General features: G+C 37.6%; 1 protein-coding gene across 1 annotated transcript in view; it reads right to left on the bottom strand.

The window, feature by feature from the left end:
- The window catches only part of nubp1 (nucleotide binding protein 1 (MinD homolog, E. coli)), a 29,684-nt gene extending 6,677 nt beyond the window's left edge, over positions 1–23,007 (bottom strand). Inside the window, exons 1-8 of the mRNA XM_081384475.1 lie at positions 22,915–23,007; positions 22,369–22,473; positions 22,014–22,147; positions 9,478–9,546; positions 9,341–9,373; positions 9,128–9,218; positions 5,181–5,335; positions 4,307–4,417 (exon numbers count right to left, since the gene is read on the bottom strand). Coding sequence (XP_081240601.1) covers positions 4,307–4,417; positions 5,181–5,335; positions 9,128–9,218; positions 9,341–9,373; positions 9,478–9,546; positions 22,014–22,147; positions 22,369–22,473; positions 22,915–22,945 — 729 coding nt within the window. The 5' untranslated portion in view covers positions 22,946–23,007. The remainder of the gene's footprint in view (positions 1–4,306; positions 4,418–5,180; positions 5,336–9,127; positions 9,219–9,340; positions 9,374–9,477; positions 9,547–22,013; positions 22,148–22,368; positions 22,474–22,914) is intronic.
- Positions 23,008–24,596: the final 1,589 nt, after the last annotated feature.

Here is a 24,596-nt window from a genome sequence, read left to right as displayed (position 1 = left end):
GGGCTGTTATTGATCTCTCTTATTGGTCTTTGATTTTGAAATTTTAGCTGATGATCAATAAAATGCAGCTCATATCTGTTGCTTTCGTGACGTGCACTCCATTAAATCCGCATATAGCGCGGGAATTGAAGATCGGATTTAAATCCGTTTCGCAAAAACACATTTATGTGACCAGGTGTAAATGGAATCGTTTTGATAAATCAGATAGCTATCCGATCTGAGAAAACGCATGAAGTGGCCAGGTGTAAACAGCCCCTTTCTGTCCAGTGATCTGTTAGCGACTGCAGCATTGAGTCGGAACTCAAGAACCGGATCACTCAAGAATATGATCCTTCAGAAATCATTCTAATATACTGATTTGATGCTCAATAAACATTTCTTATTATTATTATTGAAGTTGAAAGGTTGTGCTGCGTCTTTGATGAATATAAAGTTCAGAAATAAATCTTTTGTAACATTATAAATAAGGCCACTTTACAGTCACTTCTGATCAATTAAATGTATCCATGCTGAATAAAAATATAAATTTCTTTAAATTAAGTCTTACTTAATTTAAGACATTACATTTGCCATTTGACAAAAGAGGATTACAACTCACAGATTTTTTACTTTATTTTTGGGAAGTGCAAATGAGAGCAGTATGAATATGGCAGATTAACTGTGCTTCTGCACCTGCATAGATACAAATTGAAAACCATCATGCTAGGGATGATAAGGCATTATTAATTCCCCTGACCTGTGTTGTTGTAACAGTCTGGTCTGCAGCACACTTGACGAGATAGAATATGAACTCAGAATAGTCTTTATTTAATCTAAACGCTCAGGAACAGCCAGGGAAACGTAGGAGAAATCACAAACCACTGAACACATACGAGAAGCAACAAGAGACTGAACATAACGGAGTTTAAATACAAAACTCATGTTTTTATGGTTGCATAAATATACGCAACCATAGAAACAAATGATAACCAGTAACCAAGGAAACCAAAACTAAACGGAGCAGAGAAACAGGAACTAAGGCAAGCAAAATAGAATATAGAAGTCCATAACCATGACAGTTGTGAATGGAAGTAGATCAGTAATGTCTTTGTCAGATTCACATGTAGATTGAGGTGAAGATCAGGAAAAATGCTAATGGTTAATGCCAATATACAGTATAACAACACTCAATTTCACTATAATCCTGATCTTTCGGATGCACGTAGAGATGGAATGTTTTTGTGATTTGTATGAGGTAGATATACTCATAACAATTGAGCAATTGAGTACAAAGTTCCTTTATCAGGATTTACAGATGCAGCATTATATTGTTATACAACAATGTGGTAATTTATTGCAGATAAACAGATACCAGATTACATTGTAAAAAGGGATGTAAGGGAATAGTAAAAAGGGCCCAAGGACTTATGTCATATCAATCTCACTGATTTTTATGGAGAGTATACACCATCTTCTAAATCCAGATGGGAAAAAGATTTGGAGTGTATTTTTGAACAAGATACTTGGGAATCTATTTGTGAAAATTCCCTAAGATGTTCATGTAACAGCACGCATGGGTTAACTCAATTTAAAGCCACAATGTGTAATTTGTTCGCCGCTAGGGGTCGCAAACCTCTTACAATAACAAAGGCGTAGATTGATAAGTGTGGAATCATGGAAGTTGTCGTCATGCCGATGGATCTTAAGTTAATAATGTTTAAGGGGAAATAATGTTTATGGATGAGTGAATACATTCATGTTTTTTATTTATTATTATATTTTTTTCATGACTGTGGTATGAAGCAAGTCGCGATTGCTAATGAGAGACAGATATCAGCGCGAATCCTGCAGATATAAAGGAATGAGGACATTTCATTCTACCGAACTACCCGCAAGTGCTGAATTAATACACACACAGGTCAGTTTATTTGACGAATTTAACTTGTGATGTAACGCAGCGCTGTTTCACTTGGTCGAACGTTACACTGTCATACTAAAATGCATTTGAGTGAGTTGAAAGTTATAATGTTATTCTATGTGTTAGTATGTTGGCTGTATGAGACTAGCAGTAAGCTAGATCAACATTAGAATAACATACTGATCATATTCTAGCATTTCATCATATTTAGATATATAACCGATTAGTTTGATGTAAATTTGCTCACCTCTCTAAAAAAGTACATGCACGAGCAGCGTCTCTGTCATGTCTAAGTTTGTCGTGGAGCTCTCGGCATCTCGAAAAACGCCACGCAGATATTGATCCTCGTTTTATTTCTCCTTTTGTCCCAAAGTCTGCCTGCCATTATCCATAATGTTTGAACGAATCAAACAACAGCGTGCCGCTAAACATAATGCATTGTCCACATCTGTTGCCATGGTTGCTATGGCAGTACGAGCGGAAACCAGGGATAACGCGAATATCACGTCATTGACAGGCAAATTCTTGGAAACATTCAGGATAATGTAAGTACACAATTGAAAGAAATATATAAGACTGTGCAAGTGTTTTTTTGGATATTTTGATACAAAATTCTTACATTGTACCTTTAACATTACATACTGGAGAGACTACACAAGATGATTACGTAAGTGATTCCTATTCAGAATATACTACATACAATTAACACAATTACTGAGGTTAAACTTCCATTTGTTCCAAGATTTATTTTATTAAGGAGTGAATCAGGGCTGAGTTTCCCAAAAGCATCGTAAGCCTAAGTTGATCGTAAAAACGATCGTACGACTGATCTTAATATTACGGTCTGTTTCCCAAAAGCATCGTAGCTTAAGTAGCACTTGAAAATCTTCGTAGATCTACGAGTGCTCTGGAGTAATCGTACATCCCCAAGTGCATCGTAAGAAGACAGATTTATGAGGACACCTGCAGGACAACCGGCAGATTACACCTTTAACTTTATTCAAATGTATGTGATTATAATATAAGGTTTTGATTGTACTTTATTGTACACTTTATTACTCTTTTTTTGTTGTTGGTTAAATTAATGTATAAATTAAATAATTTAAAAGGTCAGAAAACAAAACAAAAAAATCTGAATAATTTAATTTAATAATTTTAATAAAAATGAAACGAATTAACAAAAAATAAATAAAATAAATCCTTTAAATCTGTTAAAAATTACATCTTTGTTTCGCTCTCCTCTGAAAGGACATTCATTTCATCTTTTTGAAATGTATCTTTTATTGTTTTTTTTTTTGCCATTTTGTCAGTGCCTCCGCCTGCCCTGGTGCTTTATATAGACTTGTCTTGATTGCTAATCCACAACAGATGACAATTATTAGGTTAAACGTTCAGAATACGATTCCATATAAGTTTATGTTTCAGCACTTCGCGAATGGACAGCGACTCTTAAGTAGCACGTAGAGCGCGTTTTCGCACGTTCATGTTAAGTGCATTTTTGGGAAACGCTCGTGGAATTACTGCGAGCGTTCGTAATCTTGCACGTAGAAAGCACTCTTAAGAGCTAAGATGCATAGTTATCGGGAAACCCGGCCCAGTTCAGCAGTTCAGATGCCCTATAACAGCAAATAAATGTATAGCTATACAAGCTTTATAGCTACACAATGAAGAGAACTATCATTTTATCTTACAGTTGAAATCTCAATCTCTCAATCTAAAAAACAAAACAAAAACGACTTTATTTGAGAAGAATAGGTTTAAATATATTGATTATATGAAAACCTGTGGTGCTACACTGGTAGATTATGTGAATGTTGTAATGTAACATTGTGATTGCTTAAAATTAATAAAACTTACCCTGTTACAAGTATTATCACATAAGTATGTTTAATAATATTTTTTTGTTTTTGCTAACTTTATCATATGCTTATTATTTTAATGTAAACTTTTTTTTTATTGATCTGTTTTATTTTATTCACTACAGCTACCCGCTCTGAAATTAAACTGCTGTCTACCCAGAGGGAGAGGAAGGTGGTTTAGAAAAAGACTAATGACTTTCATAAAAGGACAACAAAAATAATTCTCACACAAGTCCTGATATGGCTTCGGAAAACTTGGCATGCAGTATACTGACTCAAATTGACTTCTTTCATGATACTTAATGATGGGACATTATTCAAAACTACTTTTTCTCCATTCACGTAAGAAAGTCATACAGTTTGGAATGACATGAGGGTGAGTAAATGATGTCAATAAATATAAAACAAAAAGAAGAAAATATCAAGCTTCATCACACGAGTTCAATGAAAAAAGAAATCATGTGCAACACTGTTAACATACAGAAAACATTAAGGGTGATGTGTGCTGTATTTTGCCATAAGATACTGCATTTAAACTTGTATACTATACCTTGCATTTAGGACAAACAAAGCCACTCATGTTTTCAATCACACCTATGATGGGCAATTTGACCTTTTTACAGAATCTGATCTCTTTTCTCACATCCTGCAAAGATACTTCCTATTTGAGAGGGGAACGAAAAGAAAAACATTATTTAGTAGTCAAAACATGCAGTTACATTTTAATAGGGATCATTGAACATGTTTAAATGCTTGTATAAATTAAAAATACAGAAAAATTGTTTTATGTTGTCTGATACTTTTCTTCTCATGTGCCACGAGAATGGTGACCCTAACATCTACAAAGCAAACATAATTTATAGTGTACCACTGCAAAGCAGTCTGGTATTGCAAAAAAACCTAACAAAAAAACAAGACCTTTGGCAATTTTTAAGGAAGTGTAAGTGCATGTATGTGTCCTTTCACACAGCTGCAGTTTAAACCTCTCTAAACCTGAATGATTCTTGATGTTATTAATTAACTGCATAGTAATCAATGTTTAAATGCTCAGTTGGGAGAACTATTTGTTGGGGGCTTCGTTAAGCATGTGTGCAAATAAGAAGCACAACTTGTCTAAAGGCATAGACAACTTTTTTCTTTTTTATACATTGTTCGCACCATTGAGTTCCACTTCACTGGTAACGTGCAGGAAATCAACATTTTTTTTAAACTTTCAGTTAAGTGTGAAAGCATGTTGTTCCCCACACCTAAATTTATCTGAACTCATGATTAAAATCAGACTAGATTATTTTGCACTTGTTGTTTCTGTTCTTTTATGCAAATCTTTTTTTTCTTTTCTTTGATTTTAATCTTTTTTTTTTAAATGCAAACTAGATCACACTGTGTAAAAACAACTTCCTGAAACATGAATTGTTGCTGTTCACCTGCGGGGTGGTGATGATGACCGCCCCATCGATCCCAGCGCCGCTGAGGTACTGCACAATGGACAAGTGCTCATCAGATGTTCCTGGGGGCGTGTCTACGATCAGATAGTCCACTTCTCCCCAGTCTACATCCCTCAGGAACTGTTTTATCATCCCTAAACAACAGCAAGATATCGAAAATGAGACAATGCACCATAGCAAATGTATCAATTTGCAAACAACTGCACTGTTTAGCCTCTTTAGTCTTATCTTTTTTCTCTCTGTTTAAAAATGTGAAGGCCAAATATTGTAACCTATACTCGGAATTTGTCCTCTGCATTTAACCCATCCAAGTTTGTAAACACACACTGAGTAGTGAACTAGCAGTGGGCAGCCATTTTTGATGCGGCACCTGGGGAGCGATTGGGGGTTCAGTGCCTTGCTCAAGAGCACCTCAGTCATTTCCTGCCGGTATTGAGAATCAAACCCGCAACCTTCAGGTTATCAGTCTGGCTCTCTAACCATTAGGTAACGACTGTCTTGTATGAATTAATGCAATCTCAGTGATAGTCAGATAAGCAAACAGATTGGCAGCCAAAGTCCTTCTTTTTGTACAATTGCAAATGTAAAAATAAAAATTTTATACATAAGGTGTTATCCTGCAGATATACAGTACATCGATAGTGATTTACTTCCTCTAAAAAAGCAAACAAAAACACAAGGAATGTTGATGCTTAGTTAGTGCCATATAAATATAATTGCCTGTTTGTAAAAAAGTTAAATATTGGTTGATGTTGTCGTTTATGGTTCCAACATGTCACTCAAATTTCCCTTAAAGCTGATTAAACCATATAACTGAACCTCAAAATGTTAAACAACAACTATTATTAGTTAGTTAGATGAGTCAGTGAGGCTGTTGCATCAATATCTCCTTAAAAAGTTCCAGTTCACAAGAGTCATTTGTTTGTGAATCGGACATCACAGCTTGTGCTGTGTTTGATGTTTCATGGAGGAAACAGTGGCACATTAACCCTTACAAAATTATATCTGGAGAAAAAAATGATCGACTGACTAGATTTTATACTTTTGTTGCAGAATTATATTTTTCGATGCATTTGTGTCCATTTTAGGTGCAGTCCGGAGATATGGAGTATAATCCTGATTTTCCAAAAAACCTATTCCAGCCAGACAAGGGCAGCAATACTAACAATAAGCCTTTCTCGTCAAAAGTAAACAGAAAGTACAGAGATAACAGAGTGCTTAACACAGATAACAGAGTAAATTTACAAAATTCCATGTTTGGAATGATACCGTACAAAATGTACCACACAAAATCATTCTAGATGCATAAGTCACTGTCCTGCCAAACCACCCACCTGTGCTAAATGATCACACATAGGATACATTACATTAATAGATACATTAAAGGGGGGGTGAAATGCTATTTCATGCATACTGAGTTTTTTACACTGTTAAAGAGTTGGATTCCCATGCTAAACATGGACAAAGTTTCAAAAATTAAGTTGTACGTTTGAAGGAGTATTTTTGTTCCAAAAATACTCCTTCCGGTTTGTCACAAGTTTCGGAAAGTTTTTTTCGAGTATGGGCATGTGTGACGTCAGATGTGGCGGAATTTCCTTATATGGGTCCTAAGGGCACTTCTCACGGAAGAGCGCGCGCGCACACATAGACCAGAGCAGAGACATTCACTGACCAGAGCGAGAGAGCGAAATGTCACCAAAGTGTGTTTTTGGTTGCCAGGGCAAGACAACCCTGCACAGATTACCAAAAAAAACAGCATTAAGGGACCAGTGGATGGAGTTTATTTTTACAGCGCATAAACGGAGTTGTGCAAGTGTTTTTGTTTGTTTCCTGCATTTCGACGATGATTGTTTTATAAACAAAGCCCAGATCGACGGATTTGCAGATCGTCTAATGCTTAAGGATCGAGCAGTCACAATGATAAAGGTTCGCAGTCGTGCGTTGGAACCGGGCGGTGAGTAAAACTGCTTTAAATGTCTGTGTGTTGTTAGCTCGGCGCGTTAGCACACAGCTTTAGCTCCGCCCACACGGCCCGCCTCCAGCCGCTCGTTTTTTTCCGGAAAGACTCGGTACAGCCTATCTTTCTAATAAAACTAAAGACTTTTTGGAGATATGAAGGATGCAATACTACTCTATAGGTACTCAAGATTAACAGATTAAGTGAAAATGAGCATTTCACCCCCCCTTTAAATTATATATATATATATATATATATATATATATATATATATATATAAAATTATATTATAATATTATATATATTCTAATATAGTATTATATATATATAATATTATATATTCTAATATATATATATTTATATATTAAATAGACTTCTATTTAAAAAGAAAGAAAGAAGAACAGAACAGAATTTGGTTTTGTAACAGGTAAATGTCAGTGTCATAACATGTATTTGTCATAACCATTTGCATTATAAAAAAAACAAAAAAACAATGTTACTTCCTAAAATACAAAAACAACAGCCGGCTCAACATCTAATAAACATGATCGAAAACGGCTATTGCATATTTCTGTGTACATGAGATTCAACACCAATCAAGAGTCATTCAGTTCACATATGTGCATTAAACGGGGCCACTCAACATCTTGTCCATTACTGTATCAACAAAAACAGAACGGACATGACACATTGAACAACACACCTGTGAGAAACAGTCCTCATCACAGATGAGACAATCAGATATCAGACAGTGGTTATAATACACCACATAAGGAAGTGAAACTCATCTGGTCTAAACTTAACCTTGTGCTTCAGATAAACAGAGCTTTTTTTGAGCATGTCATCATGGAACAGGATGCCAGTGTTTCTGTTCCTTTGTAGTAAAGGGTATAAAACACACTTAACAGTTACACTTTATTTCGATGGTCCACTTTAGACTCTCAACTAGAAAGTCTAATAATACTCTAATGACTAGTAGACATGTAGTTGCAAAGTTACTAATAGTTAGTAGAAAGTCTAAAGTGGACCATCGAAAAAGTGTTACCCATTTAACCAATAATACTTCTAAGTCTAATGCAGAAAGAAAGATGAATTTCATACAGTACTTCATGATATCTGTTTGTTCGTTTTTTTGACCAAGTTCTGCTAATAGTCATATCTGTCGGAACAGAACCGTTTTTAAATTTATTTTTGAAAGCAGTACTTCTGCTTCATATAGAGTTGTATTGTGGCAGGAAGTTAACACTGCCCTTTTATCAGTTCTTTTGCCCTTTTATTTATTTAATAACATTTACATGTACACTAAGAAGCATCAGTTATTTTACATTGATTGGCAGAGATAGAGATGAAAAAATGGTTTACTGAAATGAAACCTGCAGATTAACCAAGTGGAAACATTTTATTTAAAAACTGCTATATGAAACCAAAAATGCTTTAAACTAAGATAAACTTAACCATTAAACCAACAATCCTACCCACAGCAAATACACCACATGCACCATACAGGGCATCTTTCATAGCAAGGACATGATTAGACTTGCTCTAGGCAAAGTGCAAATACTGTATTTCCATACACCTCCTGAAAGTTTGTAACACCAATATGTGATTCTTCCACTCAGATTTTTTAATACCTGCATAATGACCCTGTTTTTTCTAGAGCATGCTCTGACAGAGGTGATTGAATTCCCCCAGCACTTTGAAATGGAGCATTCTGGGTAGAATACAAATAGGTCACATGGTTTTGTGGGCTAGTGCAGCACTATACCCGTTGATTTGGCCTGTGCTGCACGATTGTGCAACTGAACAGATACAAATAACTGCTTTAAATGTCAGTTAGCACATCCTGTAACACTTTTGCCATCTTTGGCTTCCAGTACAACTCACAGCTAAATTAAGACTGCATGATTATGAGGAAGGCCATTTAAACCACTAAATAAAATGTATAAAAGGGCTTAAGTGAACTACAAACCATTCTTTTTGGGGCCTCTCCAGATAACAGCATCATCTGGACTACTGAGCAGAAAGCCGATGGACATGACAGCCAAGTTGTCCTCAACATACTAGACACAGAGAATATATCAGCATGTAATAATGACACAAAACCCTTTGAACCAATGAAGGGGCATCAGAATCCAAATCAAAAGAATAGATTTAAAAAATAAAATAAAAATAAAAATCTCACCACTGGGGACCAGCCTGAGCCACTCTGATGAACCTGCAGAGAAAACACAGACAGAATGAGATTATAAAACATTCAGACACCTCAGAATTCTGAGACAAGTGTGAGGCATAATGAAGTCTGTCTCTGCAGTGACATACCTGCTCCCCCTCTAAGCCCATTATTCTTGGTATAGATGGCCCACAGATGTCCACATCTAGGAGTGCTATCTGGAACAGGGAATTTTTTTTTATTATTATAGATATGGATTATGTAATCATTGAATGTTTATTGTTTACATAGTGTGCCTTTTAACCAGATTTTTGATAATTAAGCTAAATAATTATAGTATTAAAAAATGTGTACATTTGGTCAGTCTAACGGAGTACCTTGCTCATATTATTTGCTTTAATAAACAAAACAAAGCAAAGAGGTTGGGATTGAAAGACATGAAAATTGCACCACTGCAGTGCAGTACAATGATGTTAACACAAGATGTCAGTGTGGCACAGCTACACTGACATCAGCACTGACTCATAAGTCATTACATAAGACCATCGCACTTCAGTTCCTGCCTCAACAACCTCCAAAACATGTTTAAGCTTTTAAATTCATCTCTGAATACCACATTACCCTGACGTGACCGGAAAACATAACCTTTCCATGGCCTTTGTGGTATGAATGAAATGATTGGGTCTGTGGTATCATGTCTGAGTGTGCGGCCTTGATTTGATGGTTATATGTGAACTCTAGGCCAGATGTGAAGCAGAGCTGTGAGATAAGAACAGATGTCTCCCATTGGCATCTCATTTAATAATGTCTAGGGTCTTAATTTGTATCATTGATTGATGTAGTGAGGATTTTTGTTTTATTTGTTAGTTTACTGATTCTGTGCAGCAGTTTGGAACAACATGTGCTGCATTTATATGTGCTTTAAAAATGAATTGAACTGCTTAAACTGCTTAATGTGCATTAGTGTGTGTGATAACATCCAGAACACTTCAGCAAATACTGCCAAAACTACAGAGCAGGTGAGATCGATCAATCTATCTATCTAGCACTAAAAAACATCTCAGCGGAGCCTCACAGAAAAAGCTGCAGATGTCATTCGGAACAGGAAAAAAAAAAAAGACTGGGAGGGGGATGATATTCCTGGCTTTTGTAAAAAGGAGATAATCAAAACTCTTCTTCATCTCTTACAAATAGACCCCCGAGGGCTGCTGCATGCCAACTCCAGCATATGTTTAGATGATCACACCAGAGCAAATCTCCAGCCATGAGTTAGTGTTTGTGTGTGTGACTAATCCGTGGACATGATAGGAACTGAGGAAAATTCCAGATGTGCTGATGATTTGACTTTTTAGATCCATGGAAGGGAGCCCTTGCTTTTCCTGAAACAAAGACATGACTCGCACCTAAATGGATCAGAAATATCAACAATGATTTGATTACAAGTTCTCAAAGCGTTTGTTTAAGTGTTTATATGCATTTAGTCTAATAAGTCTAATAAACGTACAACCGTCTTGCCCCTGGCTTGTGTTAAATGTTATTTGCCGACGGCTGAATTAAGCAGCACTCTTTTAAACACACTCTTGTTATGGTCACACTCAGATGATGTTTATTTCTCCCTCCCTGTTCCTCTGCTTCCTGAAGAAAATTTACTGAAAGCAAACCAAGGAGTGAAAGCAGCAAAAAAGGAGCACAGAAGCTCGCTCTCAGGAAATGGCTGCACAGTGAGCAGGGTTGTAGAGAGGCTAAGACCATAGTGGCAAAAGTCAGGGATTCTCCCGCAGAGCTACAGGGGAAGTCACACCACATCCTCCCAGAGTCTCAATACTTTTTTTTCTGGCAACCGCTCTTCTTTTCCAGTACTTCCCTTTTTCTTGGGCTAGAAACAAAAATGTACATGCTCTCCTGTGTCTTAGCTGGCCTTCTTAAATCCATGTCTAAAAACCCTTAGGTCTCATCAAATATATGTTGAGCGAGGAGGGGAGGATACGTCTTAACCTTATAAAATGCTAAGAATCCCACAGACCTCTTGAGGGAATATGGAACATCCAGAACAGGCCTGTTTGGTACCAGATGTAGATTTGGCTACTATTTATGCTTCTAGAGAAGCAAAGAGACATTTGCTATGTTTCCATTGAAGTTGCTAATTTAATGCATAGATGCACGAAAAAACTAAAAACTAAAATGTATTACTATTTGCAAATAAAACACCTAACATTTAAGAGAACATATTACATAGTTTTCCAGAAATTAAAAATAAATGATACCTTCTAAATACTTGACTACGCAGAGAAAAGGTGATCAGAAGAAAAAAAAACAGAGCTAAAATGCAACAAATGTTCATTATTTATCCCCATTAAGCAAATATTGCAAAATTTGTATTAAAATATTTTGATGGAAACCTGACTAATGAGAGGTGAATATTTGATCTTTGTAAAATTGTCTTTTTATTTCAATTTGAGTACAGTGCTACAAAATTAAAACAAAATATGACTGTAGGTAGTGTGGCTGAGCAGGTAAAGACCTGGACTGGTAACCCAAAGGTTGTTGGTTCAAAGCTTAAAGGGATACTCCACTTTTTTTGGAAATAGGCATTTTACAACTCCCCCAGAGTTAAACAGCTGAGTTTTACCGTTTTTGAATCCATTCAGCCGATCTCTGGGTCTGGCGATACCACTTTTAGCATAGCTTAGCATCCATCATTGAAGTGGACAAGACCATTAGCATTTCTCTCAAAAAAATGACCAAAGAGTTTCGATATTTTTCCTATTTAAAACTTGACTCTTCTGTAGTTACATCGTGCACTAAGACCGACAGAAAATGTAAAGTTGCGATTTTCTAGGCTGATATGGCTAGGAACTATACTCTCATTCCTGTGTAATAATCAAGAAACTTTGCTGCCGTACCATGAGTGCAGCAGGCGTAATGATATGACGCAGCGCATGAAAATAGTCCCCAGCTCGGTAACCTCCAACGCTCCCTGTGCAAGCAGGTTGTCACGTTGGTTATGTTGACGGAAGGTAGCCTATTTTCAGGCGCTGCGTCATATCATTACGCCTGCTGCACTCATGGTACGGCAGCAAAGTTTCTTGAAAGTTTCTCTTAGCGACTGGTCACACCACAATAACTGATCATCCAATATCTGATCAAATGTGTTAACAATACTGTTAAAGAACTGGGACTTTTAAACTGTCCAGCTGCAGGCAATTATTCTCAACCATCAAAACAAGTATCTGCTATATTCATCAGGATTCTGCAGACAGCTACTAAACCACCAGCATTTCCTTAGAAAGCAGCTTGGGATATAGAAAAAAAAAGGAGAAAAGGTTTTACAAAGGCACAGCTCTCTCATAAAAGGTATTTATCCTCTGTTAAAGAGGAGGAGGAGGAGGAGGAGAGTGTTCATCCAAAGGGAAATTCTTATATCTTATTTCTTCACACGTCTAGAGGCAAGTTAGGGAAAATACGTCACTGTATCTCGTATGTGAAAACAGTAAATAAAGAAAAAAGAAAATTGTGGTTTCTACTCAGAGAATCAAGAACCAAAAAAGGGTGTTTTCAACAGCCTAAAGCACTTAAAATGGCACAGGAACAAGACATTCTTGGGTCAAACACAAGTCTCTTCCCAGTTTCAGTTGAGCGGAGTATTCCCCTGTAATCAAAACTATGAGACAGACTCCATATGGAAATACAGCCTTTGCTTTTTGACACAAACATATTCTAACACAGTGTTTTAACATTAAAATATGGCTCATCACAATTTTATTGAGTTTCAGCTAAAAGTACAAAACTAAAGGATGTTTCAGTTAAATTTATAAACTTGATCTAATTACAACTGTAGAGCAGGTTCATCCAGTTATCACCAGTAACACACAATCTTCCTCATTAACAGCTACATAAAGCTTTTCATTATGCTCTAACGATGACCTCATCCCTCATCGCACTACTCCAGTTACTGTGAGTGAACGCCACACCTGTAAATTACACTGCTTTTCCAACTCGCATGCACCTTCTGTCAAAAGCCTGAGGCACTCAACCTATTAAAATGTAAATTGAGTAAATTCAATACATAGATGCTTATTAGCAAGAAATGAGTCTTAGGGGTAAACAATATGTTTACTATGATAATCTACACTATTAAAAGAACACCATGCACTCTTTTAATTCATGATGTCAGTCTACAATGTTTAACAGTATGACCTTTAGCGTTTACTGTTGCAAACCAAAATAACAAACCAAAATAATAAGAGTAGATGGATGGATGTGCTTAAACTGGGATATTTTATCTATCTATTCCTTTTAAAAATATATTTATTACGTAATATACACACACACACACACTAATGTTAAAAAGTTTGTGGTTGGTATTTTCATGTTTTTTAAAATGGTATTTTAATTTGTCCAAAAGTAAAGACAATAAAAGAATCGCAGTCTTCAGTGTCACATGTATATATATATATATATATATATATATATATATATACACATACATACAGTTGTAATCGAAATTATTCAACCCCCATTGCAAATCAGGTTTATTGGCAAAATTTACAGACTTTCAGCTGTTTGCAATGAATAAATCAAACAAAAGTAATTGAAATAGCTCAACACATCTTGGGCCCTATCTTGCACCCAGCGCATTTGACTTTGTACAACGACGCATGTATCATTCCTATTTTGCACTCGCGCAAAGCGCGCTTTTCCCTCCACAGAAGCACGTCGCTAAACTAGGGAATGAACTTGCGCTCCCTGGGCGGTTCAGCGCAAAAAAGGAGGCGTGTTCCAGCGCAAACGTTCCTTCATGCTATTTTGCAGGTTTAGAAAACAATTGCGCAACTAACCAGGAAAAAAGAGTTTAAAGTCAGTTGCGCATGTTATTATGCTATTTTAAGGGCGCATGCTTGGCCATAATCAATGTAGCGTGTGCACAACGCGCATACACTTTGATTCTCTCATCTACACAGAAGCAGCAGTTTTCATTTTTGCAAATCATACATTATTATGATAGATAGATAGATAGATAGATAGATAGATAGATAGATAGATAGATAGATAGATAGATAGATAGATAGATAGATAGATAGATAGATAGATAGATAGATAGATAGATAGATAGATAGATAGATAGATAGATAGATAATTTATTATAAAAGCATACATCTAGCTTACACATTTACCCAAATTATCATACGCCTTTTTAACCGAAGTTAATTTGGGTAGGTTTCTCCATTTCAATGTAACTTCTCTCTTTTACGGCTGTGACGAGAGCGTTTCTCTCCTCGGCTGTGAACCGCTCCTGGCACGCGCCTGGCAAATCCGCCGTTACAATAGGAATCCGCTTTAGAAAAAGCGCGTCTGCTCTTAAAGGGAATGTGAGATGACTCTCTGATTGGTTTATTTCACGTTACGCCCCAAACCACACCAATGAATAATGAAGCTACTTCAGACCAACCCATTTTAGATTTGCGCCTGGCGCAAGAGTCATTTATCCCGCCGGGAAAATAGCAACAGTGCCAAGACCCGCCCACAAAGTTACTTGCGCTTTGACACTTGCGTTTCAGATCGTTAAAATAGGGCCCCATATGTTTCAAGTGGTTTCCCCAAATTCAACTGAATTCTTCAGCAATCTCAAAATTATTCAACACCCTGAATAGAATCCCTCACAACAGCACAAATGTGCAAAACAGGTGTTGTCTCAAGCACACCTGATGCAACTAATCAAGGGATTCATTAGTTGTACCAGGTGATCTTGAGCTAGAACACATGAAATATCTGCTAATAACTGCTAGGTTTGTTGAGTGTCATGTTTGACTGCATGTTAGAAATATGGTCAAAAGTCAAAAGAATGGTCCAAAAAAAGTTAAGAGAGGATATCGCCCTTCACAAACAAGGAACAGGATACAAAAACATAGCTAAGGCACTAAATGTTCCTAGAGACACAGTTGGAAGCATAGTTTGCAAGTTCAGAGTTTAAGGAACAGTGGTTACACTACTTGGACGGGGCAGAAAAAGGAAGCTATCAATGGCTGTAACCAGATTTCTGAGAAGGCAGGTTCAGAAAAACCCTTGAGTGACTGCAAAAGACCTGCAGCAAGACTTGGTGGCAACAGGCACTGAGGTTTCAGTTTCCACAGTAAGGCGAGTAATAAACGCATGCAGTTTCCATGCCAGAACTCCAAGACGTACACCACTACTGACCCAAAAGCACAAGAAAATTGCTAAAATCATACATAAGCCACAAAAGTTTTGGGATTCTGTTCTGTGAAGTGATGAAACAAAACTGGAACTTTTCAGCCCTATGGATCAGCGGTATGTCTGGAGGAAGAAGATTGAAGCATATGCTGAAAAGAACACTGCCTACAGTTACGGCGCTGATCCACTTGTCCGACACGACTGTCGCGTGGTGTCGCGACGCCTCCCCACATTGGTACGTTGATGGGCGTTTACCGCTATGGGCGTGGTTTTGACCGAGCGGGAAATGTAGCGTATTAGAACAGAGGGCCTGCGAGAGACTTCCCTTCGTCTCCATATGCTGTACTTCTATTAGATAGACGCGTCACGTCTAATGGAATTAATTTGCATAAAGATGGGCATCGGCCAGCTTTTTGACGCGCAGCATTTTTTCCAAATGAAGCGCCGCCTTCCCGGAATGCTTTGCGGGCGCGTCAAAGTCGCTTGACGTCACCCATAGGAATATAGTGGTGCGCGGCGCGACAGAAGTGTCGCACGGACAAGTGGATCAGCGCCGTTAGACCTTCCAACAGGACAATGGTGCCAAGCATACCTCAAATTCCACCAAGGCTTGGTTGCAGAAGAAGTCCTGGAAGATTCTACAGTGGCCATCACAGTCGTCTGACTTGAACCACATAGAAAATCTCTGGTGGGATTTAAAGGCAGCAGTTGCAGTACACAAACCCAATAATACTACTGAACTGGAGGCCATTGCTCATAAAGGACGGGCTAATAATCCTCAGAAACGCTGCCAGAAGCTGGTTTGTGGTTATACATCTCGTTTGCAGCAGGTCATAACAGCAAAAGGGTGTTCTACTAAGTACTAAAGATGCTTGCCATGAATGTGGTTGCATAATTTTGAGCCTACAGAAGTCATTAAAAGTTGCGTTTTCAGTTGAATTTGGGGAAACCACTTGAAACATTTGATGTGTTGAGCTATTTCAATTACTTTTGTTTGATTTGTTCATTGCAAACAGCTGAAATTTTGCCAATAAACCTGATTTGCAATGGGGGTTGAATAATTTCAATTACAACTGTATATAAACAGAAAAAAAGTTCATTTCAAAGCTAATAAAGTTGAAAGACTTAATTATAAAATTAACGTCAAATGTGAGGTTTCTCTTTCTGTTCCACATTCAGTTTTCTCCATGTGAAATAAACTCCTTATGACTAAAGGTCCCGTATTATGCCCCTTTTCACAAAATGTAAAATAAGTCTTTTTCAGTTTGTGCCCTTTTAATGCAAATGAGCTGCTGCTGGACGACCCAGGGGGCGGAGCTTCATGAGCTCGCGCTCAGTCTCTCAGGACAATTTCATCTCACGGAATGATGATAATATCAGAAACTCCCAGTAACGGTGTTCATTTCGAGTCGGACAATAATGCCTACAGAGTCAGAGTGCTGTATAGAGATGGAACAGGTATAGTTTAGTAATTACGGTTATTATAACGTATTTGTCATCTGCTTGTATGTATCCATTATGAATAGCCTACAAGTCTGCTGTTTCGGACCAGGTCCGAATGATGATCAAACATATACTGCTGAGTTTAATAAAGTTTTTTGTACATCACACAAAAGATGAAGCGTCAGTTTTACTTCAGAAAATCACCGTAAGAGCTGAGTAAACACAGTAAGTTATAAGAAGTGCGCAAGTACATAAACGAATTTCGGTAGAGTTGAGGGAGCATTTTCTTTAAAAACAAAATAATTCCACCTCGTCTTCAGCGGCTGCCTCAGATTTCGGGAGTAAATAGAGAGAGCTATGTGGATTAATACATCCAGCCACACAACACCTACAACGCTCGGGAGACATTCTCGTCAGTGCAGCAGCTGTGAACTCGATCAGGGCGGGTCTATGTTGAAACGGTCTGTCTGTCAACACTCGTGGGCGGGGCCTGTGCTTAGTGACGTCACTTAAGAGCGTTCTGAAAACAGGTCGTTGGGAGACACTGCTGATGATTTTATGGGGATTAATAAAAAAGGAGTGAGTGGATTTTTATCACTATTGGCTGGTTGTGTACACACACTGCCAACACACATTTATGTCCAAAGTTAGCATGCAAAAGTGAATTTTGCCTAATACGGGACCTTTAAAGTGTCTCTTATCTGCTGAAGGTTGCACTAGGAGGGCCTCTCAACGCTTTCCTGATTCTTTCAGTTCTCATGAAGTGTGAACACCACACAAGGCATACAACAGGAAGTTCCCACTCAAGCTCACAGCCCTTCTGGAATTGACGGGGGGACTTTTGACACATCAGATAAGTGTGAGCTATCGGCACAAAGGCCTGAGTGGAAGGTGATCCACCAAAGGTCATACTAACACACACATTGAGTTTCAACTGTCAACACCAGTAGCCAGGGTGACCATAGTCCTACACTCACCTCAGATGATCACAAATAAAGACACCACCTCGATTATTTTCTGCAGGCTACAGCGTCCCATTACTACATATACCATGTGCTTGAGAAATAGTAACAGTCTCTGAAGAAAAAAATCAATATAGAGAAAAATGCAGTTGCATAAACTGCAATCTAACAATGGAGAGTGGAATATAAAAGAAAAGAAAAAACATGACCCATAATTTCACAGTGAGACCTTTTAAAGGCACTTCTGAATACTGGAAGCAGAGAGCGTGGGACTAGATTCCTCTCGGCTTTTTAGATGTCGGCCACATTGGATCGCTTCATCGCTTCACATTGTGGATGTCCCCAAGCTGTGAGATTTAAATTGTTTGAGGGATTGAAGATTATTTCATTCAGTGAGCTGCCAAAGGGTAAACAGCGGACTCAGTCTGCACACGCTGACAGCACTATTGTGGCCGCAGTTTGTTGAGACGAGATCAATACAGCTCTCCCTAGTGCACTGGCTCAGAAAGAGTCCCAGGCAGAGCCGTGCTCTTCTCAATGAACCTGGTAAACACAGCTCTTTCTGCCGCAGAGCCCTACAATGCACTAAAAATAGCCAGCAGTCTCAGACAGAGAAACATTATTGTGAAGTGCTTGGCTCAGATGCTGTGATACAAACAGAAGCTTTTCCTGTTCACTGCACTCTCATAGTGATTCATCCAAGTTCGAAACCATAAGTGTCATGTTATCCCTCAGCGGTTGGTTGGTTTTCCTATTCTGATTAATACAATAATGTTTTGCTAAAGGCACTGCACTTAAAATGTCTGATATGATTTCAGAAATGTTTCTGAACGAGTTTGGAAATGTGACTTAATGTTCATAGTGCTGTAAGACAATCTGTAAATAATACATTGAATAACAAGCTAGAATGAAAATTAATCAAAAGGTATGAGTTGTTTAAATTTAGCAACTGATCTCTCGTTAATATTTAGCTGTATTGTCCCTACTGTTTTGTGTGATGTTGTTGGGCAGTGTGTGTAATATGTGCTAAATTGTGTGAAAAAAAAAGTTATATATATATATATATAAAAGGTACGAGTTAGGCTTTCAGCCTATTAAAATTAATTGTGGCACTTCATATTCTGATGCGTGCAAAAAAATATATTTTTATCTGAAAAGGGGAAGTTATACTTAAGTCTTGATAAAAAAAAAAAAACATACATTCACTGGTATCACAATAGTAAGAGAAATACTGGACAAAACAAAGGCTGTGGATCATATTTAGTGATCATATTTCTACTAAAACCTACAGTAGTTGACTAAGTCGAAGGCAACATAGATGTAACTCATGACATCCAACAGGCGTATGTGCGGTTAGATCAAAAAATAAAAACGTCATCAGAGCGGGCGAAAGAACCTGATGAATTTTTTTGTACATAATTTACTTCTATGGATTCAAAGAATTTTTTCTACCAAGAAAATAGTACTTCAGAGATGCAGTATGTAATATTGACAGCTAGTGGTTGAAATGTGTACTGCATGTGTCCAAATTCTAAATAATGGAGAGAGTCGTTTCTCCACCCCCTCCTCCTCAGACTCAACGATTACGTGCATTGCCAGATTGAGGACAAGCAACAGGAACGAGCACTTGCACTTGCACTGAAAGTTGATCAGTTGATTTATCTGCATTTTAATATGTCTCTGGTTGTCATATAACTTTTTAGATGGATGCCAAGGATTCCACCTGCGATCACTGACCTAGTTTGTTTGCTGACTTCCATGGCTGCAATACGCTAAGTTTCCTGCCAACTGGCAACCCGGGGTGTAGAAATACTATTGGGTTAATTGGCTGTGGGTGGGATCACACACAGTCCAAAACAAAAACAGGCATAGAGCATCACAGTCCCGCCAACAGCCCGAGAGAGCTTGGGTGCCGGAAGTAAATTTCCCATTCATTTCTCCCATTGACGTTTTGGAAAAATCCGTATTTTTAGAGCATGTCTGAGGATAACCAGCTACGGCTGAACTCATAAGCATACAACATATCATTTCGAGCGAAAAAACGAAGAGAAAATCCAAAAAAAGTCAAAGGTACAAGACTGTGTACATATTTTCATTTCCGAGCGAAGGAACTACTCATCCCATAAACCACCGAGTCGACTGAAGCCACAACCGCGAAAGAGCCTTTTGAGCGACTTCCAAATCTGACGACGGCCACGCAAACTTTTCCCTCCAGTGAATTTTATATAGTGAATGTGCAGTTAATAGCAGTTCTTTCAGTAGTAATCGTGTAAATAATAGTGTTTTATATAGGTATTGTGTATTGAATGTTATATTTATCATTGTGTATTTTATCGTGTATTTTATATTGCCTAGCCTACTTTACAATTATTTGTAATGTCTAGCATGTTGTGTTGTGTGTGGACGCGTTTATGAAACTGCTGGTAGCCGGGTCACGCTCTTAGACCAACTGCCTGCGAGGGAGGAAAATGAAAAGACTGGCTAGGAGTCGGATAGCAAGGCTGGTGGACCACGGCTCACGGGTGCAGATCTGGCGGTCCGCGGCGTTCTGCTCATCGGTTTCAGCGGCCCACGGGCAGGTTGCTGACAAATGCCTCAACAATTTACCACTTGTGGTCCATGCTCATTTTATTCATGAAGTTATAGTTCATCCTTAATTTTAATAATATTTAATGTATTTTCTTAATATCCACAACAAGTGAAAATTAAAAAGTGATGGTCAGCAAACCAGAAAGTGCACGACGCCACCGGTCTGATGCATGGACCGGTGCATGGTCTGCTCTTGGACCACCATCATATTCAGTTTATTAACTTGCCATGAATTATTACACAAATGTTCAGTAAATGCATGAAGAGGTATGCCTAGGCTAAATATTGTTTTGACAGTGGCATCATAAAATGCTTGATATGACTCATACCATATGAAGGCTACAGTAGCCTAGCTAAAGTGAACGATAATGCTAACTAACGTTACCAACCTCCCTGCAAAACTCACCACAACTTTGTAGGTCTTGTCCCTAATGCTGGCCCTTACAAAACCCACAAGCTGACCCTCGGACACGCTACACTCAACTACATGACCCGATTTGAAGTGGTTTTCACCCCTTTGAACTCTTTTGTTTTCCTCCTTGAAAAAAGCCATCATGGCAGCCAAGGAGATCATGATTGCACTGATAAGTCTACCGTGCAAAAACGCAACACAGGTTTTTTATTTATTTATTTTTATTAATAATCTTCAGTCTTCACGGACCTTCGCGGGGTTTAACCAGACAGTTACACGAGTTCCACCAATCAGATGCATCACTGTGGGATTGTTCAGGATTGTGGGTAGTGAAGTACTTATCCAAGACATCGCGAATAAAAGGCATTTATCTCAAAACAAGGTTAGTGCCCCATGAACTTTTGCCGTTTATATGAGCATATACAATCGATTAGTACAGCCGTAGCTGGTTTTAAGTCTACCATGTATGGTTACGTTTTTATGGCTTATACCCCAACTGTCAATGGAGAAATTGTATTGAATTCTTACTTCCGGCACCGGCTGTGGGCGGGACTGTGATGCTCTATTGGGACATGGAACGCACATTTTACATTTCATGGCTTGGCATTATTTTTCGGAGGAACAAGTATGTGAACTTAGCATGTTGCCTAAATATTTGCAAACATATTATGGTATTTTTATGCTTTAGTACACTCCCAAAAAATTATATACAGCTTTAAAAAAATCTGTAAAGTTCAAATGAATTTGTTTTGAAAAAGTGAAAAAACCAACAATAAATTGACTTTTTTTGCTATATTAAAATTAAAATCTACCCCAACTCTAACCCTAACTTTTCAACATAATTCTGTATTAGAGTGCGATTAAACATAACTTAAATCCTTTCAAGTTATTGAGTAACTTCTACTTGCAAATCTTTTACTTGCACATTTAAAAACAATAGCATAAATAATATACATATGCATGTATAGGCCTCATTGAATCATATTTGTATTTGTAGCTTAACACATTGTGTAAAAAACAGCTGTATGCGACCCTAAAACAATAAAAATATCTAAAACTAATGAAGCCAGGCAGAAATGAGGGAACTTACCTCTTTGGAGTCATCACTTGCTAATGCATGAGACAGATGTGCGCTGAAAGTGCTCTTCCCAACACCCCCTTTGCCAGACAAAACTAGAATTTTGTGCTTCACAGAGGTCATTTTTTGTCTGATTTCCTCTATGGCTGCAATGACAGAAAACAATATCATACACTTCAGATTTAGATGGAGCTAACAAGCTATTATAATTAAAAGAACACTGACGTAACAATCTTAAAGAGTCATATTAAGACATGCAATTTGCTCTTTCTTTCTTTTTTAACATTTAAAACATCTAGAATGAAACTGCTCACATACAGCTGTAAAAGTGTAATATATGTATTTAAATAAATGAATCAATGTATACCTGGATCAGGGGCTTTAGCGGCACCTGACGCACATATATTCTGGTTTGGGCATCCCTGACATGATGAAGATTTACCAGCCTGGTCACTGTTTGTGCCCGGACAGTCTAGACAGAATGACAACAGACTTTATAAAAAGTAAACAGACATATAGCCTAAAGTGTGAATCATGTACAGATGCCTTCATTTTCTTTATTTTAACTGAGATTATTAATAAACACAAAGACATATGGACTCAGACACAAGTTCAGAAGATCACACTTAATTTGATAGGATGTTGCAACTTGCTAACTATATTTATGGATGTTAAAGTAAACAGTAGATAAACGTCTAGGCAGCTGACACAGGCAGTTGTAGTGCCAGACTGTCTAAAATGACAGATGTCCGTTTAAGATAAACATCAGAGAGGCACAGCGAAACGTGTAGTTGGATATGCGTATAGTTGGCGAAAGGGCAGTTTCAACTAAACTGTAAACAGATGGCAGTTAAAAAAAAGTGTGGATTCAATGTCCTTAGAGTTAATGATAAACACATTTTTTTAGACTTACGCTCTGGCGCATCACTAGGAACATCCGCCATCTTTCAAATCCTGCGCAGTTCCTGACAGTGGTGCCACGACCATGAACTTCCCCGGATAATGCAGTGTGTCGAAAGTTCCGCACGCTCACATTGCGGTATTTTGACTCACAGTGAAAAGTCAAATGTAAAAATATTTTTTAATGTTTACTCACATCAGGGACCACTTAAAGTGGAAATGAAACAGTCAGTCAACTTTAAATGAATTCTCATTCTAATTAAAAATTATATAACAAACATGACAAATGAAATAATAATAATAAAATAAGAAAGAAAGAAAATAATAATAATAATACAGACTGCTGTGTTATTTATGGTTTGCTTATTTAAGGATTTCTTAACTCTTTATCTGATGTGGTCTGGAGTGCCTTTTATGAGGAAGAATTTTTCTCTGAATTACTTCTCATTTCTAGGTGCCTAACCAGTTTATGCAGATAAGTTTGTACAAAATGAGCATAGCCTACAATAATATAACTCTTACTTAAATGTCAGCTTTGTCATCGTCCTTTAAAAAAAAATAAAAAATTATAATTCAGTATGTGGCATGTTAAATTCCTCAGTGTCTAACAAACTATATTTGAATGGCAAACACATAGCTTTTGAAAAAAGTCAAATATTGTGGCCTTCTGCTTACTTGAGCGAAAGTGGATGAGTGGATGGTCAGTAACACTTATGTAAATCAAAAGGAATGTAGCTCTGTGACTACAAATGCCAATCATATTACCATAGCCATAACTTTTGATCTCGGATCTTCACACTCTCTCAGCTTTTAGTTAATGATTAAAATGCAGTTTTACCTCTCAGTCACAGAAGGGTTAACTCAAGTGTTTGTACAGGGCTTTTGAGGAAGCAGAAATGACTTTCTGGCAACACTGGAGTTAGTTTCCTACATCCTCCCAAGGGCAGTGTCACTGTATACAGGATGGCTTTGTGCTTGAATTGCCCAGTTACGGATGTTTCTTTTTAAATGCCAGATAATGACATAAAAGGCAAAAGGTGATTGTCTGACTTCTGGCCATTTGTCATCAACAACTCTTATAAAGCTTTTGAGATTGACTCTTTAAACTTCTCAGACATTTAACATATTGATGTTGTGGAACAGGTGGCAACATTAACCTCAAGCTACATAAACCTACATAAAAAGATTTTCTGTCCTGTATGGTGATTTATCCATGATAAAGTTTTCATGGATAGGGTCTTTTTCTGAAGAAAAAAAAAAAAGCAAAAAAAAATTCTGTTTGTTTGTTTTCTTGACGGTTGTAGCTCCCGGAGATCCGAATCTGAATTTTGGGCCCCTGAGTTCTTGGACATGATGTAATATGAGATGTCCTTTGTTTTTTAACATCCTTCACAAATGCTTATGGAGTGCAGCTGGCCATGAAGAGACACACCCATAGACAGGCATTATGGGAGGAGATTCCCCTCATCCCCCATTCATATAAAACCTCTTTTATGAATCCCTCAGGTGTGCTGAGGAATTTTCTCTTTTGCTGAGTTGATCAGAAAAGTTTTTGTTGTTGCAAAAGCTGTACTCTCTCTAAAAAAGCAGTTCAAAATAATAGTGATGTAAATTTTAAAATGCAATTTAGCACTGACAAAAAAAAAAGTGTAAAAAGTGCAGCAATATTATAAAAGTTATTTTTTTCTACTTTTT

Source organism: Scardinius erythrophthalmus (assembly GCF_964197995.2).
Source record: "Scardinius erythrophthalmus genome assembly, chromosome: 1".
Lineage (NCBI taxonomy): Eukaryota > Metazoa > Chordata > Actinopteri > Cypriniformes > Leuciscidae > Scardinius > Scardinius erythrophthalmus.
Note: the sequence above shows the minus strand (reverse complement) of the source record. Positions and strands in the feature narration are given on the sequence as shown.